This window comes from Rousettus aegyptiacus, unplaced genomic scaffold (genome assembly GCF_014176215.1).
Source record: "Rousettus aegyptiacus isolate mRouAeg1 unplaced genomic scaffold, mRouAeg1.p scaffold_m13_p_2, whole genome shotgun sequence".
NCBI lineage: Eukaryota > Metazoa > Chordata > Mammalia > Chiroptera > Pteropodidae > Rousettus > Rousettus aegyptiacus.
In genome coordinates this window covers 49,660,685-49,680,223 of record NW_023416295.1, presented here as the reverse complement: position 1 = coordinate 49,680,223, position 19,539 = coordinate 49,660,685, and the positions used below count along the sequence as shown (strand labels likewise).

Genomic DNA, 19,539 nt, shown 5'->3' with positions numbered 1-19,539 from the left:
GTGTTTGAAAGAACGAAGATACTGCTGACAGAATTGAGAACGTCTTCATGACAGGTTGGGTATGTTGGAGGAGGAGTGTTGCGGGAAATCAGAGGCACAATGAGTTATGATTTTAATATGTTGTGTTTGAGATAATATTGTTGGCTATGTTAACCAAGTGTTAATGTCCTTTAGGCAGTTCGTTTCTCTAATAAATTACACAGTGGCTAACTGCTGCAACTCTGCAATAAGACTGCCTGGATTTGAAATCCAGGCTTCATTATTTACTAAGTATGACTGTGGGGAAAGTTTCTTGATCTCTTGGATCTCAGTTTCCTAACCTGTAAAGTGAGGGTAATAATAATATCTTCTGCATATACCCAATGTGAAGACTTAAAGAGATAATAAACACAAATGCCTTAGAATGGGTCCCTGTAAGTGCTCAAAATTGTTTCTTGATTTTATGATTTAGACCCAACCTAACTTCTTATAGAATAGATTGTCATTAAAACACACATAAATAGGACTTTAAAAGAATGAAATCTAAGTTAGCAAAGAAATAGAGAAATTGTTGAAATTTCATACTACTTGTAGAATCCTAAATTTAAGGAAACATGGATTGTGCTATGTCTAAATAAGTACAGAATACAGACAGACCTTGGAGGTGTTATGGGCTCGGTTCCAGACCACCACAGTAAAATGGGTATTGCAGTAAAGCTAGTCACAAATTTTTTGGTTTCCCAGTGTATATAAAAGTTAGATCTACACTATTCTGTAGTCTGTTAAGTGCGCAATAGCATTATGTCTAAAAAAACTATGTACATAACTACATTTAAAAATCTTGTATTGCTAATGAACCTTAAGCAAGTTGTAATCTTTTTGCTGGTGAAGAGTCTTACCTTCAATTTGTAAACAAACACAGTATCTGTGAAGCACAGAGCGAAGCACAATAAAACAAGGTATGCTTGTACATCCCTTCTACCTTAATCCAGGACGAATTAACTAATCGGTTAGTCGTGGTTATTTAGCATTATTTACTTGATGATTTGTCAATGTCTCACAAATATAACAACTTTAGTTTCAGTGTAATGTAACTACTTTCACAATTTTAGAAATCGTTTTTAGTTATTTTGGCCATTATGAGGTCAAGATGATAAATTATTTCCTCAACTTGGAATAATGCTTGGACTATCTCTTTAATGCATTTCTGGTGGACTCTGGCATAGCATGACTGATCCATGAGCAAAATGGAAAGAGTTCATTAGCAAGTCTTCGAGATAGTCACAGCAGACACAAAGCTGCAACTATGTCTCTTAGACCAAGATGAATATCTTGTAGCTGACTCATGTTTGCCCTATTTAGTGAACTGTTTTTGTTAAGTGACTCCAATTATGAGTGGGCAGAAGTATCCAGGTGGTCCTCAAATGAGAAAATTCCTTATAATAGTAAATATATATCCTAATAGTTTTGTTTCTCTAGAGACTTCTGACCAATTCTTATGCATATACCACATTTTGTTTAGCCATTCATTCATTGATGGACACTCAGGTTGCTTCCGCCTTTTTGTTATTGAGAATAATGCCGTTATGAACATGGATGTACAAAAAATATTCAGTTTCTGACTTATCATAATTAAATTGTGGTATAATTGTCATGGGCAGAATAGTTGATGCCACTAAGCTAAAGTATTCACATGAATGTGAAGTTCAATGCCTTCTTTCTCTCTCCTAGTCCCTTAAACTTCCTGTTTTCTTAGCTAATCCCTGAATTTAGATGCTTCCCCAAATTCTTGACTCTCTTTTTCCATTAATTTATCTCCCAGGGCATTGTCATCCTGTCTCACATAGATGTCTCTCAGATTCGATCATGTTTTTTTTTTTTTTTTTGCATTCCAATCACATATAGTTAGCTATCTGCTAGTAATATCACATGGATTCCCCACTACTAATATTTCAAAAATATCCCCTTTCTTTCAATGGCCCTACCAATCCTCAGGTTTAGAACCTTGGAATCCTCCATGACTCTTTCAGGGTTAACTGGTTTCTGACACCAATAGATTCATCTATATACCTCCTCTCCAAAGCCTCCCTCCCACCTTTTGTTATCTCTAGATCTCTGTTTAGGCCTTTACCACCTGGTTCTTACCTCCAGATTCTTGCCCTCCCAATCTGTCTTGCCTACCATTGCCACAATAATATTCTCAAAGTGTACTTTTGTCATATTATTTCCCTGTTCGAAACAGTCTCAGTGTTCCTCCATTGTCTTAAAAATATAGCCCATATTCTTTAGTGACATTTAAGTCAAATCTTTGAACACCTTTATCTCAATTTACTGCTTTACCCTTATTGTTCAATTTATATTACCTTGCACAACTTTAGTTCCTCAATTTTGTTCACATAGTTCCCATTTAAAAAAAACTTATTACAAAGAATTTCTAACATACACGAAAGTGAATAGAATAGCATAATGAATTTGTTATGCTATTAACAAATCTCAGCTTCCATCAACCACTGGCCAATCTGCTCTATCCATATCCAATCCACTTCCCCAGACAGCATGTCATTTCACCCATAAATATCTCAGTATGCCTTTCTAAAAGATAAAGGGAAAAAGGTTCGTTTTACAAAACCACAATACTATTATCACACTGAAAATATTAATATTAGTTGATTAATATATTACATTAAAACTTGTTTATAACCCAGTTTTTTGACATTTACGAGACAATTAAAATTTCAGGGATTTAAAATTTTTAAATTGTCTCATAAACACCACAAATGGTGATGTATTTTAGTTTTTTAATGCAATATATTTCAAGTGGGATACAGTTCTCCATTTTATCATGCAGCTTTGGATTTCTATGTTTCTAAATTCTCCATTTCATCCAGCGGCTTTGGATTTCCAAATTCTATCTATTAAGGCCCAGTTCCTTGCTACCACCTCCACAAAGGCTTCCCTAACCTTATAAACTGAAAGTTATATCTGCCTTTCCTCTTACCCTGTCGGCACAGTGGTATGTTATTTATGTGAATATCTTATCTTCCCTATGAGACCACGAGCTCCTTAAAGTATGATTTATCTGGGTCCTGCCCAGTACTTGTAAGAATCAATGTCTTAACAGTGGTGCTTCTCAAACGTGAGGTTCCCCACCCAACAGCATCTCCTTCATCTAGGAACTTGTTAGAAATGCAAATTCTCAGACTGTTCTCCATTTCTACTGAATTAAGAACACCGGAGGTAGGTCCCAGTAATCAGTGTTTTAACAAGCCCTCCAGGTGATTCCAATGCATTCTAAGGTTTGAGAAACATTGCCTTACACATAGTAGGTACTCTTCAAGCTGTCTATAAAATATGAAGAAAATTAATGGTACTGCTCAATGGACAATTCTGTCAGATACTTTGGCGATCCAAGAAAAGGTTTATGAACATATAGATCATGACATTTCCCGAGAATAATACATTATAAGACTAATGGAAGGGGTACCTGAAACAGCTGTAGGGGGTCGCTTATAATAGTGTCATTAAGGAATGTCAATATTCCTGGGATGATAGCCAGATGGAGATAATTATTCTCTGAAAGTCGCAAGGGTCTAAACTTGGTCTGAAATAAATCCATTTTACATTGCAAGGTGACACTGGAGAGATCTCAAATACAATTTATTTTAGACAAGGCAGATAAGCTTGTGGTAAAAGGATAATGACCATGAACAGAGACATTAAAAGTCAATGCCTACAAATATTTTTATTTACTGCCACTGTACCAGTGATACAAGCTAAAGTCAGATATCTCTGAATGACGTTGAACTGCGGTGAGCACTATAATTCAGAGATGAATGGTTCATCTTAATAAGAATACATTTTGTGGTAATACAATATTTGGTGTGACAAAGCATATTGAAGAAATTTTAGACTCTGTCTTATAGGCTGCGATTTAAGTATAATAGGCAGGATTTACTGCAAATCAAAACCTTAGGAAAATCTAAATGAATCAAAAATTAAAAAGTTCTGTAAAGGACCAGAATTATTCAACTATTGAAATCAACTAAAAAAAAGGCAACCATATAGGGTTTGGGGACTAGCTACAGTATTAAAATATTATAAAATAAAATAAAAAACAGTTGCTAAGAAAAAGGAAATCATCACAACAAGCAAATTATGCTGACGAGACTAGAGTACTAAGATAACTGAAGAAACTGAGGAAATGAGGGGACTCCTGTATGTAGGCACCATGTACAGTGGACGAGACCGTACACGGTCCCTACCGCTATACCCATTCTGGTCCAGGTTTCATTGAGAATCTTGTGAAAGCTGTGGACTTCTTCCAAGAAATGTGCACGTGTACTAACATTCACATACAATTTCAGGAAGTTCAATGACTTCTAAATAAGTCATATACAGATTATGGACTCCTGGCCTAGTGACTGAATAGATTTGGCTAATATCAGACCCAAAAGTGCACTCTTTAAAAGATTCCTCCCACTCAAAAGTGCTTTTACTGGCACAGCAGAGTTTTGGTCATTGAACTGAACATGGAGGAATTAAGAGCAGAGTTCCACCACAGCAGGAAGAAAAGGCATTGGCCCTGAAAGGAATGGTGGTGAGCTGTGCAATTTTTCCAAGACTTCATAACATGGAGGACATCTGGCTTTTGCCAAGATGCAGTGGTAAGCAGTTCAGATTTGACTTTGTTCTCTTGTTTTTGCTCTCAGGCTACAGGGGAAGGTTGAAGTTTGTGATCAATTTAGAGACTTAGGTCAGTATTTAGTGTGAGAAAAAGAGAGGGTGGGGCAGAGGGAAGGAAGGGGAGAGAGGAAAAATAGAAAAAAGGGAGAGCGGGAGGAAGAGCCAGTGATGTCAGTGTGTGAAGGAAAAGCAACAGAAGAATTGTGTATAAGACTGAAATTTAAAAAGAGATAGAGGGGATAAAATGGTTAAATGATGTGAAAAGTGATCTATAAATGCCTGGTTTTTTTTACTAAACAACAGAATGTGGGGCTTTTGTAACCTGAAGAAAACAGCATTTCAGTATTTCTTCCTACTGGAGTATATGGTGGTTAAGACCATGGGGGATAAATGCCTTAGAGATTGCCTCTCATGGAGTTGGCATGCAGGTCTTCTTAGTATTCCCCATTGCTCTTATGGTGGAAAACTCCATATAAAGGAATAGAAGGGCTCGGCGACATTGCTCATCCAGTGTTTAAAACTACTGTTAGCTATTCTTTTCAATAAAACTGTTAGCCATATAGTGATCGCAAAACAAAACAAAACAGACTGAAATTTTATCACTCTGCCCTACTTCCACTTTGATTCAATCTCACAATTGAAAGTCAACTCCACTCTTAGAAACTATTTGGCAAAATAAGAATAGCTAATGTTAATCGTGGGTAATGTTTTTTGAGTGTTTATCATAGACCTTAGATTTTAAAAGAGAAGGGAAAGGAGATTCTAAAAGAAAGGATACAAGAATATGCCATGCCTACACCCATGGGAAAGAGTGGATCCTACAGACCCCAAATAAAATAACTGATGAAAAAATGTCTTAAGAGTAAAAGTTGAGAAAGTAGTATAAGGAAGGATCAACTAGACACAAAATGCACAGGAATGAGTTTGAAACCTTGTATAAAAGGAGAGATGAATTAAGATGGAGCTTCTAAAATTTGAGGTACATGAGAACCACATAGGAACCTTACTAAGATGCATATTTCTGGACCGTTTCCCCAAAGACTGATTCTGTGATCTGGAGTGGGCCTGAGAATCTCCATGCAGGTGGTCCATAACCACACTCTAAGAAAGACAACTTCAAAAGAAGGAGGAGGGTAGAAGTAAGATCTACCAATTTTTGAATCTTGATCTTCATAACTTAGACATAGCTTTGCTCTATCATTTGGTGAACTGATTAGGGAGAGACCACGAACTCTAATAACTTTAACTTTGAAATGATTCAGTTTATCAAGCAGGCTCTGTTATTGGAGGAAAAGTTCCCCTCAAAGATTATTAGTAACAAAAAGAACCAACTTCCTGCATCGCCCTCTTGCCATGATCCACATAGTAAAATACTGGGGTGCATCCCCACCCCAAGCAACTCTCAGAACAGACTGCAAATTGAAGAGGACTAAGGAAATATTTAGAAAATTTCCCACAGGAACAAAATCATAAAACACGTGTAAGTGCTGTGGAGCCCAAAGCGAATAGTTCACAAGTATGATGGGTCATGTGAGCGTTGTATTCATTTTGATCATTTCTCGTTTTTAAATTTTTGTACAAATTGCTTTTTAAATTTAACTTGTAATTATTTAAAATATTTATGTGGTTTCAAAGTCAACTCTAGAAAATAAGTATATTACAAGAATTCTAACTTTCCCTATTCCCTTCTTTCCTTCATAGGTAACCTTAAAACATTAATTTAATGTTTATTTTTCTATTCTTCTACACATCAGCAGATGTCTATATATATTACTCTTTTCTTAGATAAACACTGTATATAATTTTCTTCACCTTAAAGAAACTTTTTTGACCTGGCTATTTTATAACATTATCTCTGTGGAAAAATGCATTTGAGTTTAGACTAACTGAATAACAAACTTTTTTTTTTTTAAACACAGCCTCTTTATAAGACAGAACTTACATCAAGTTTTGTTCAATAATTAATTCATTCAAGAAATATTTACTTGATCACTACAGTGGGCCCAAGGACAGTTCCAGGTTTTATGGGGTCTAAAGCTCCTCCAATTTTGGGACCTCTCTTTAATAAAAAGACTATAAATCTATTAATATACTCTACAACTCCCAGCAGCCCCCAGCAATAACCTGCCAGGCCAAAGGCCCACACAGGCTTCACTAGTTCATGGGAAATCAGCCCCTGCACGAGCCTGTGCTAGGGACTGCGCTAGAGCTGGTACACAAAGCAAACATGATCCCTTATGTTCCAGAGCTTGTAGTGTGGTGTGGGAGGGAGAGATTAAACACAGAAACTCAGAAAAAAATGCAATTCAAAATTATTATTAAATCTCTGTTATAGACTGAATTGTATCCCCTAAAATTCACATGTTGAAGTCCTAACTAACTCTTAGTATATCTCAGAGTGTAACTGGAAATAGGGCTTTCGAAGACCTAACTAAGTTAAAGTGAGGCCATTTGAGTGGACCCTAATCCAATATGATTGGTGTACTTATAAGAAGAGATTAGGACACATTTATACAGAAGGTAGACCATGTGAAGACATACGAAGAAGATGGCCATCTACAAGGCAAGGAGAGAGACCTCAGAAGAAGCTGACCCTGCAGACACCTTGATCTCAAACTCATAGCCTCCAGAATTGTGAGAAAATATATCTTTGTCATTTTATTTATTTATTTGTTTGTTTGTTTGTTTTTTACACCTACAACACCCAGTCTTCCTAGATGGTCTCCCACCCAAGTACTCCAAGTACTAACCTGCCCTGACCCAGCTTAGCTTCCAAGATCAGACAGGATCAGGTGCGTTCAGCAAGGTATGGCTATAGACTTATTTATGTCATTTAAACCACTCAATCTGATACCCTTGCAGACTAATACAATCCCTGAAAAGAAAAGTGTTTTAGAGAAAACACTGGTAAACGAATAGTGAGGATGCTGATGAAAGAAGGCATCTCTGAGGAAGTACATAAAAGCTAAGATATGAAAAGACTAAAAATGATGAACTATGGGGAACAAACAGAACAAATGTCTGTTAAAAAGCAAAAGAAATTAAGGTGCTTTTGCTTTGGTTAATTATCTTATAGTCTACAGAACCAGATAGTACTTGAAAGACGGTCAGTCTTTCTGAATTAACTACCAAAAATGAAAAGCTCACCTGCAGTCAGTTTCATCACAGTCCACAGACTCTGAAGTATTGCATGAGCATGAAGTTGAATTTTTAATTGTAAGACAAAATGTATATATCAATCACATCCTGATTTAAGAATGAGACATTTTAGAAGAAAATTAATATTATGAAATATGTAGTTCAAAAATAAAGTAATATCCTTCTTCATGGCTCATTAAAGAGCCATGCAAAACGAATATGCAAAACAAAAAGCCAGAAGCATAGATGAGTCAAGGTTAATACCTCAGACAGAGTAATGATATACCTGAATAAATTGATTTTCTTTGGTTAGCAACTGTATGCCCTCATTTTAACTCAATGAATAGTAAGAATTTGAGAATCATAGGACAAAGGATTTTCTTATTTCTTGGAAGGATGCCACATAAACTACTTCTGACATAAGATTATTCAGTTTGTCTTGAAAGAGATTGAAAATACAAATGGACAATAGCCAGACCAAATGTGACAATAGAACTCTGATTCACAACCTTGGAAGCAACCTGTCTGCTCTGAGTCTGTCAAATGTAAGTGATGGTAGCTGACTCTTGCTATAGCAAGCTCAGAATAAATAGCTTCTGTTTGCTCTCATTTGGGTGGCCTTTACGTATTTCCATACTTGCTTGTTTCCAGAGAAGAAAATGTCTGCTGGGTCCCAGGGCTATTAACAGAGAATGAGAATCAAAGCCACCTTCCAGCTCTGACTGCTCATCTTAATAACACTTTGGTATTTCCTACAGGGAGATGCCAGAGACGGAGAAGGTAACAGTAGCCACTAAACCCCCATAACAACTGTATCCTTGCTGTCAAATGATAGAATAAACCATCTAATAGAAGTTCAGAGCTGTGATTATATCTATGAAGTTCTAGTGATCTCACAACTGGCCTGATGTGTCTATGTATCAACTAATTCACAAGGCCACACGGAAAAGCTTTATAGTTGGAATGATGACACAGTTGAACTAGAGGTCTGGGTAGTTGAAAACATTTGAAACAATCTGGTTATAGTATCAGCTATTATTCATTTTGCAGCTGTTTTAAATCCCACCAATGTTGACCTTAGGCAACCTGAATACAACCTGGACTAGGAAGAAGCATTGCTCTGGAAATAAAATTTAGTCTTCAAACAGGGATGCCGCACTAAAGAAAGGAAGGTTACTTGTTCATTTCCTTATCACTAAATTGAGGATGATTGGACTGCTGTGAAATTAAAATCAAATCATAAGACAGAGTATTTTAAAAGAATAGAAGGAGTATTTTAAATAATTGAAAGAGCATAAATGCAAGACATTCTACTGCACAACTGAGTTTTTAGCACAATTAATTTTACTCAAATACATATATCATTCAGATCAGATTAGCACACTAGTGGGAGAACCGAGAGTGGGTGTAATTCATGGGCTGCTTGGGGGGAAGAGCAAAACGTAGGGCAGGCCAGTGCTGACTGGCTACTTCCTGGTTATCTTCCTCCTGAAATGATAAGATTGATAAAGGAGACTAGTAAGGCTTTCATTATAAATAGAGATTAATATTCATTTCCTGGCAGCCATTTAAAGTTACTTTCTGAAAAATGACATGGTGCCGCTTGTAATCTCTTTGTGCCTGTCAAACCACAGCTCTCATTCACAGACCCCAAGCTGTGTTTTAAGTGCCACAGAAAATTTAGTGAGGAGAGCTGTCATCACCATGTCCTGCTTTAAGTGCATTTCAGTGTTACCATTGTTTCATCTCTTCTGGCCCACAATACCAAGTTTGTATACAAACTGTCACTAGCTGTATAATTTCTCATTAGATTAGGTTTTTTCTTCAAATCGAGAGATAAGTTCTCTGAAGTCTTGACAAGATAAATCAGCACAAAAATAGAATTTAATAGAAAAATCCAATTATATACAATAATTTACATAATTTGCATATTACATGTCATTGAAGCTTCTTTCAGGTTGACTTTTGGGGAGGGAAGGGGGAAGGGTAGTGGGTAATGTATGAATTTCTTTATCACAATAACTCTCTACCCTGACTGCACATTGATCTTTCTTGGAAAGTATTTTTGGGTCCCATCAACAGAAATTTAATTTGTCTGGGGTAAGACAAAGGTATGGCCTTTTTTTAAAACACCCTAAAAAATTTTAATGGTTAGTCAAAGCATTAGCTCCAGGTGAGGCAACAGAGGCTGGGAAGATATTGATAGACACTAGAGCCCCAGTTTAACAATGGTGCTGTTAAATGATGGGGCAGAACTCCAAAACAAGTTCAAAGTGATATTTATAGCCTGTGAAGAAGGTTGCTCGTGAAGGAGGCTGTGATCAGCAAAAACAACTATCTGAATGGTAATATAAGTAAGGTATCCTACCTCCACCCTCCTCCATCAGGTGGGGCTTACCTGCTTTCACAAAGATCCTCATAAACATAATTTAGCTCTCTAAATCCAGCATCTCACTTCTTACTTAGATCCACAGATTTTTTTGAGCTGCTCTTCTGTTTATTTCCAATCTACATGTTTGTTTTGGTGAGTCCCACTAGTTCTACTGAACACCCTGCTTTCAACAAACCATGTTCCTGATTGGTCAACAACCCTTTGCAGTCTATTCCTATCTTTCACATGAGCACTCCCCAATGCTCTCCATTGTATTCTCTAATTAACAAAAATATGAATTGGTCCTAAAACAGTTTAGACAAGTGACCTCCATCTCTGCTTTCTTCCCTCATGATTAAAAAGCAACGCATCTCCTTCTTGATTTCATATACTCCATGTACTTCCTTCTCTGTTCCATACACATCATATCATTCTCCTTGCTAAAAAAGAAATATCAAAATATTTTTACTTAAAAATCTGCAATCAACAAATAATCTGTCATATTACATAAATTTTTCATGCCCAGATATTTACTCATCTGTTTTCCTCAAAGACCCAATAAAATAGTCAAAGAGCCACAGTCTATTTTAAATTAAAATGCATGGCTTTTAGGGTTCTTTGACATGCAGTAATTATCTGCATAGTCTTCTAGCCAAGCACAGAAATTGCTAATGTCTCTGCCTTTGAAGGAAATGAACTGTGCAAAAAATTTCCAGCAAACACGATCCAACTGTTCACATAAAAGGGAGGTTGCATAAGAAATTCATGGTATCTCTACCCAAATTTCCCCTTGACTAGCCACAAATCAGCATGTACTTCACCTCTTTGGCTCCAATTAAAATCATAAGTAGATGAGCTTTTCAGCAGACAAGGGCCGATGTGCCCTCTCCACAGATGGTCAGCATCACATGTTGTGGTAATGACTAGACACGCCACAAGAGTACCATATAAAACTGGTGGGACTCAGAGCACTTCAGCTCCAATTCCTCTATGTTTAGAATTACCTTTCTTTCAAGATGGATTTCCTTCATAGGAATGGAGTGCTCATTATTCAGCATTTGCAGAAGGACTACCGAGCTTACTACAATTTTCTAAACTTTATGTCCAATGTTGGCGACCCCCGGAATATCTTTTCTATTTATTTTCCACTTTGGTTTCAACTTAATCAGACAGTTGGAACCAAGATGATATGGGTAGCAGTCATTGGGGATTGGTTCAATCTTATTTTTAAATGGTAAGACTTCTGTTTTGTTTCATTTTTCCTAAAGCTTATTATTAAATTTGTAGCTTTGGCTTAATGGTCACATTTTAGATGCATGTAGTTTTACTTGAAGAATATTTCAAACATACCAGTTAACTTGAAACACATTTCTTAAGTAGAACTTACAAAAGCCATAGAAATGTATACTTACAGACGTACATTTATATACAAATGTATACTAATTAAGTAAATTCCAAAATCCTGTAACACGTATGCTGTGATTAGTCAAGTTAATTAAATGAGCAGCACCATAATGAACAGGTTGATGATTCCCAGTCTAAGCACCCCAAACACCCTCAGTACTTCCCCTGTAAGGAAAAAAGTCCCTGTATTTATTGAAAGCTAGGAAGTCCAAACTCCAAATGACTGTGTCATCCTTTGTGATGAGAGACAGACCAGAATCCATGTTCTTTCAAAGTTTCTTAATCATGAGCTTTCATCATCAACTCTCTCCTTGAATCATTTTATAGGAGAAAATAGCTGATCTCCAACTAAGTCATAGTTGTATATTTAAATATATATGCATATTTATATTTCTTTAAATACAGGATATTATTTGGTCATCGGCCTTACTGGTGGGTCCAAGAAACTCAGATTTACCCAAATCACTCAAGTCCATGCCTTGAACAGTTTCCCACTACATGCGAAACAGGTCCAGGTAAGCAATTATAGCAGCTCAAGTTATAAAAGATATTCCAATGGAGAGTCATTTTGTATGATTATCATCTAATAACTGTATGATATCATATAGGGTATTAAAGAAAATGTTATGAGTAAGGATGCTAAAAGTTTATAAAAATTGTTAATAAGAAAGAAAAGTTTTATGAGCAATCAAATTTCACTGTGTTATTTGTAAAAGAGTAAATTAGGAGAATACTCTCAAATAATTTTATATTTGGCACTTTTTTGGAAAAAATTTAATGGTTGATACTAAAACAAACAAAAAAACTGCTAGAACAAATTGCCTAAGAACTATATTAAAATGCTAGAAATATTGATTTATCTGTTGTTGAGCAGCTTTCAAAGTTATAAGTTTTCTGAAAATCTCATGAATGAGGAAAGAATAGGCAAATTTTCTGTAAGAAAAGTAAGTATTTCCCAGTATTACTTGATTTCTTTAAAATATTTTTTCTTCTGTGTAAGTATGTGAATAGACTTCTTAGGCCACTTCTTTTTTCATTATAAATAAAGTTCTGTATGAGTGTAAAATCTTTACTATAGAAGTTGAGTTTCAAACTATAAAAAGGTTTTTTTGAAATATATATAAAGGAAATTACATGAGGTTATTTTTAATTTATAAAAATGTGTTATACCTCACCATAGTTTGTTACATAAATCTTTGCCATTTGCCATTCTTTGAGACTAACCCTGATTATAGCGAATGTGTAAGTTCCTAATGAGTTCTCTGAATCTTTCTATTTTGCTCTCATAAAAGTGTACATCCACCTGTTATATTACTTATCACACTGTACTATAATTAATTCTTTATATATTTGGCTCCCCCAGTAGATTGTGCGTTCCATCAGATCAGGGACTATATACACTTTACCTTTGTGAAATCAATGTGGTATGGATGGATGGGTGGATGGGTGGGTGGGCAGGTGGGTGAATGGATGGATAACTTTTGAGGTTATTAAAATGCCAGCTTGTTTTATCCCAGCACTTCCCAGCATGTGTTCTCTGAGACATTTATTTTGCTGGGGGGGAAAAAAAAGAAAAGAAAAGAAAAACATTGCATCCTATATTCATTCCTTAGAGATTTACAACTCTCTTAAGCATATAAAAGGCTCTGAAAATTCCTGCATAAGAAATAGATTTGAAAGAAATTGATCTAAAAAAATAGATTTGTCTTTGCTTAACTGAGTGTTTTTCAAAAAGAGGCTGATGTTGAACCTGAGTGAATCTCCACTTGGTAAAGACTTATGGAGAATATAAAAGTAAAGTGATTAAAAAAAAAAAAAAAAACAAGCTGCATGGGAAAGACATTCTGGTAATAGAAAGGCTACTGGTCTGCAGGCTTCTACCAGGATCGAAGCCCCTCTTTACAGCTTCTCCTCCGGCATTTCATGACAAGAGCTCCCATTGGAGCAGCCAGTCACAAGATAGGCATAGAGGTAGCTGCTTGTGTGCAGTAGTCAATTGGTAAATCAGACATAGCAATGATATTCTTTAGATGTTTTACTTTTTGGCCCAAGAGGAAAAAAACAAAAACAAAAAACTGATTCAAGGTCTAATACAGGTACTTTAACTTTTTTTTTTTTGGTCAATTAAAAGCAATTGGATGTGAAAATGAATAGAGATATGGAAGATTTTGATGCAACACCCTGAGTTCTTAATTAGCCTTGAACATTTTAATTTCTGTAAATTGATGAACTTGAAAAATCTGGAAAATTTTTTAGTGTTTTGAAGCTCAATTTGACTATTTTTTTCTTTATTTCTACCTATATCTAAACATTACATATTGCCTATGCTCTGTGGTTTTTTTTTTGAGTTATTTGTAATTTTCATGGCTAATATGCTATTCTACCATCCATTTCTGATATTGATACTCTGTTTACCACCTTTCAAATGGATCGACACTGTTTTTGCAGGAAGTCCATCTGGCCATGCAATGGGCTCATCGTGTGTCTGGTACGTCATGATAACGGCTGCCCTGAGCCACACTGTCAGTCGGATGGATAAGTCATCTACCACTCTGCACAGGTCAGCTTTGCGCCAGCTTCTGTAGCACTGGAATATAACAGTTTTGAATATAGGAAACTACTTTTTAAAATTTATTTTAGCATATTTTTAGTTGTTGAAATGTGCTTATTCTATTCTATCATAAACAAAATAGCAAGATGAACAGAAAATAATATTTTTCTTTGAAGTAATATCCTAATTAGTTCATAGCTATTGCCATATTATAGGATTGGAAATGTTTAATTGATCAATGATTTGCTAAAGGTGCCTTTGGGTTTCCATAATGCAATCATCACTTTGGTAGCTTATAAAATAATTCACCTAAAATTATATAAGGAAATAATTTTGTGTATATACTCCCTTGCTTTCAGATTAACTAGAAACTTTGAAAATCATCATTCCCCTTGAATGCATGTTAATTTAGTAAATTATACTTCTTTCTTTGACTAGCCAGTGTTTTTTATATCAACAACATTTATTCCAGCTTTAAAGATGTTACAACCTTTTTATTAAAAGCATTCTCGAAGCAAACTCAAATTTGAATATTAATAGATTTAATGTTAGCAGATTTGTAATGTTCAGAAAGGCCTAGAACTTTAAGATTACTCAAAATGGTTGTAGAAATTGAGCTATTTCTTTCTCTTCTTCCCCCAAATACTTTAATTATCATTAAAAGAATCCTGAGCACCACTTTAATCATAAATTATTAGTCTACCCGAGCTAAGATTTTTCAGTAATTGCTTTAAAAATACTATAACAGAAGCCAATATAAAAAGTTCTTTTAAAATAAAAAATTTCCAAGATCCATCATATAGTCCACTTTAATTTAGAGTTGTATTGGATAATATAAGAAACAAACAGCCAAAAAAGTTTGAGCATATTTAAAGTTTATTCTAATGAGACAGATTGTGCCATGTATGTCTTAATGTATCATTATCCAAAACAACAACAGTAAAAAATTGTTGTAATTTAAAGAAATTTGTATTTTCTATCCACAGACAGTTTTTCAAAGTAGGAATCTAGATAAGCCTCACCTTTTCTGCGTAATTGATTTCTTCCTCCAATTTCCAAACCTGGAAAAATAGTTGTTTCTTCCAAAAAAATCTCATAACTCTTTTATGATCTTTATAACTGCAATGTCCCTTCATTCATCAAAATGTTTAGTAGCTACTGCTTACTTAATATTGCCAAATCCTTGTTTATTCTTCTTCCTTATGGATAACCTCAGCTTACTTCTTTGGAAGTCTCATTTTTCTCTATTCCTTAGTTTTTCAATAACCAAAGTTTGTTCTAATTATCAGGAATAAACCATTCAGAACCCCTAAGGATTCTTAGAATTCAATATTGCTAATTCTTTTTTTTTAATTAAAATAACTAGCTTTGCTTGGATTTTAATATTTTTGTAAGTTTTTGTGCTTGTACATTACTGTTTCTCATCTGTGTATAACCTATAGGTCAATTCCTTTGTTAATTATTTCACATATCTTAAAAATCAAGGAATTGGGACTCTTTTGAGAGTCTGAAATGAAACTCAGTGAAAACTTGCTCTTGATAGAATGCTCGTTTGCTTTTCATAGAGTGAGTGACAGCTGCCTCTCCAACGAGTTTCTTCAAGCAAAGAAAAGTTGAGAGAGAAAAGAAAAGAGGAAGCACATATAATAGGGAGTAAAAAAATATATAAAATTCACTCTTATCATTCTGGATATCAGTAATTCCCCCAAACTTGAATTTCCCCTACTCCATTGAAATAATTATTAGGTTGTCAAACTGGTTTCCTTTCATAGCATTTATTAAAATCTCAGTACATAAATTTAATGCATTGATACATATAGAAACCTCTGTTAAAGGTTTTCCAATCCAATGGAGCACATAGAAATAACATTTTGAAAAAAAAAAAAGATTCTAGACTCATGATGTTATGTCACAGATTATTCCTCTAAGAAAGGTGATCTTGCGTCACCTCTCTAATTTTACGAGTGATACGATTTATTTGCTTTTTATGCTTTATCTATTCTTCCATTGTAGATTGACCTGGTCATTTCTTTGGAGTCTTTTTTGGTTGATTCAAATCAGTGTTTGCATCTCCAGAGTATTCATAGCAACACATTTTCCTCATCAAGTTATTCTTGGAGTAATTGGTGGTAAATATAATCATTTACCTTTGGTTGCATCATTTGAAAGCTTTAGTGTCATTTGTTTTATGTTGTCAGATTCTCCCTGGTAATCAGTTCCCCATTCTCGGTTAATTCTGTCAAGCCACTGACATTTAATGCTACCCTGGGAGCTTAAGTGGTTCAACACACCTCTCAAATCCTCCATGTACACAGTGGCACAGTCTCACTTAATGATGCAAGTGTTAATCTCTTACTGAGATGAGCTTCTCTGAAGTGTGAATACATCTAAGTCCAACTCCCAAAGCACCACTCAGACAGCCTACTTGTGTCTTGGTTTAGGGCCTTAATAATGGCCTTCCAACCTGCATACCATTTCCTTGGAAACACCTGAAGTGATTATTACATGACTATGAACTTTATTCAGCAACTGCTTTGTATTTTTGAAGTAGCATTCACAATGATCGAGTTTCTTCCATTCGACCCCACAATCTTTTCAAAGACTCTCTAAGTTAATTGGCTATGCAATTGAAATATTAATTGCAATCACCTAGATCAGTGCTCTGCCTATAATGTGGGTTGTCATTCATTTCACTTTAGGATTCCTGAAAGAGGCTCCCCACCCCACCCCACCCCCACCTCATCCTAATATGAATGGCAAAAGGACCATAGGGCACATGCGTTTGTTTAGTTACTGCCTTAAAAATAAAAGACTTTGGAAAATGCATAGAAGCTAGGTGTCTAAAGCCCTTCATCATTGGCTAAATTCTTTAATACCGAAAGGAATGATTCCCAGTGGGCTCAAGGGAGCATAGTCACCTTTGGTGTCTCTTTTTAATCCCAGGCATGCTTGTGGCAGAGGCCTTTGAACACACTCCAGGCATCCAAACAGCCAGCCTGAGCACATACCTGAAGACCAACCTCTTCCTCTTCCTGTTTGCACTTGGCTTTTACCTGCTTCTCAGACTGCTTGACATTGACCTGCTGTGGTCTGTGCCCATAGCCAAGAAGTGGTGTGCCAACCCCGACTGGATCCACATTGACACTACGCCTTTTGCCGGGCTGGTGAGAAACCTTGGGGTCCTCTTCGGCTTGGGCTTTGCAATCAACTCAGAGATGTTCCTCAGGAGTTGTCGAGGGGAAAACGGCTACAAGCTGAGCTTCCGGCTGCTCTGCGTCCTGGCCTCATTGACCATACTGCAGCTCTTCCATTTCATCAAGATCCCCACTCATGCAGAGCATTTATTTTATGCGCTGTCTTTCTGTAAAAGTGCATCCATTCCACTGACCGTGGTTGCTCTGATTCCTTACTGTATTCATATGCTAATGAAACCAAGTGCAAAAAAGGTTAATTAGAGTTGTGCAGAATTAGCACTCTGTGGTCCCAGGTTGACCCTCCTGCTCCATCCATCCTCCAGTAGAAACACAGAGCAGGGGAGAGACTGGGGGTTTCTAGTCAAAGGACACAAAATGGCAGCCACAGGTCTCATCTCACCTGCGCAGATATTTAGTTTGGTCTTCACGGTGGTCTTTTTGTTTTTTTTTAAACCTAGTTGTTGACATTTAAAAACCATGATATTTGACATAAAAATCTGAATTCCTGTGTTTTCTTGAAAAATCTGGTGGTATGGCAACAAAGGGCCTGTATTCCCACCTGGAAATAATCAACTGCTGCTGACCGTCCCCGGTAGGAAGCTGGCACTATCCATTTATCAGTCTGCAGCACCCCAGCAAGGAGCCCCAGTATCAGATGCCTTTTCTCTTTAGTTTTTGGCTCTTGTGGACATTTTAGTGGCAGTCCAATCCAATCCTCTCAGTCTTCATGTAAAGAAATGGAGCCTCATTCAGGTAAAAGGACTCGCCTTTGTCATACCACCATCAGACAGGATTTAGAACCCAAGTCTTCTATAAAGCATTTCCATTACACTATGTTTTATTTCTTCACTTTCAAGGAGTGAAAATCGGTAAGATTTTGTGTACATTCTATGATAATTGCTATGTAAATCAGTGAATTTTCCAAAAACAACATTGAAATATCACATTCTGCTTGGCTTACACCGTGTATCTTGAGAGGAGCCATGATGGCTCTGGATATAGATACAGATCCAGGGAAAGAAAACAGGCCAGGCTACTGTTCATACTTGAACTTCTGTTTCGCTCCTGTTGTCTGTTTTACCATAGTGCTTTTTAATATTTCAATAAATGCTGCTGAATATACTCTATTTAGAACATTATTTACCCCAAAAGGCTTATCTCTTCACTGTGACATTCTTATACTTTATTTTTAGGAGCTAATTTTTCAAAACTAGGGAAATCAAGGTCGTGCTCCAACCCAGGAAAACTATTAAATGCTTATATCTGTTAGCTACTTTAATCTTTTTGATACTGAACTGTGAATGAAATCTAAAGGTTTACTTTAGAAAACTAATATTGATAGAATATAAATATTATATTAAGAATTTCTCTGTAATGTTTCTTTGTCTTATTGGACTTTAAGTTGATAATTGTCATTTTGATCAAGTACCTTTTGAGTCAAATTTTGCTGCATGTCTTAGTGATTTGTGATCTACCACAATGTTTCATGTAACTCTTTTCAAGAATTCCAATACATGATTTATTTTAGATGATGACATATTAAATAACTCATAAATATTTATGAAAACATAACAATGGAAGTGAGTACTATTTGACAAGATACTAGTTGAGGATAACAAAACCTCAAAAATTAAAGTAATTATTGGTTCATTTCTAAGTGTATTTTTAGTGTATATGCTATTGCTTTTACAAAACACACTTAATACCTTGTTTTCTAAAAGGCAACTGAATTTAATTTTAGTGATTCCTAAGCTAAAAGTTGAAGTATGAAGAAAGATTATCTTAAGAACGAAATTTGTCTTGTGTTGATGTGACATTTGGGGTAAAAGAGGGAAGAATGATCTTTAACATATGACTTTGTCCCTTTGCGCAAGCCTCCCAGTTGTCATTAGAAGATCATTTCAGCCCCTTCACAGTTTGCTATACATTTGCCTCATCACAGATTCTTCTGCACTTGTCGGAGAGCTCATTCCTGGCTGAGAGCTCTTTGCCAAACTTTCATTTGAGATCAGTAATGTTAACCTTGAAGAATTTTCCATCCCAGTATAGTATCAGCCTGCTCTTACCAAGGCCAAAGGAAAGAAGGGCATTAATAGCCAAGAAATTCTGCTACAATGCTTGACTCCATTGTAAATCCCTTCTCAGTTCTCAGAAAGTTGCTGAAGTTTCCCAGAAAGAAGCTCTTTTCTGCCACGCCACGGTGAGTGCGGTCTGTTGGA

General features: G+C 35.9%; 1 protein-coding gene across 1 annotated transcript; it reads left to right on the top strand.

Moving 5' to 3' along the window:
- The first annotated feature begins 11,103 nt into the window (after nt 1–11,103).
- Nucleotides 11,104–17,581, top strand: G6PC2 (glucose-6-phosphatase catalytic subunit 2). The gene is made up of 5 exons (XM_016165421.2): nt 11,104–11,405; nt 11,981–12,090; nt 14,024–14,135; nt 16,140–16,255; nt 17,070–17,581. Exons 1-5 carry the CDS (start codon nt 11,188–11,190, stop codon nt 17,579–17,581), a joined length of 1,068 nt encoding a protein of 355 aa, XP_016020907.2. The 5' UTR covers nt 11,104–11,187.
- Nucleotides 17,582–19,539: the final 1,958 nt, after the last annotated feature.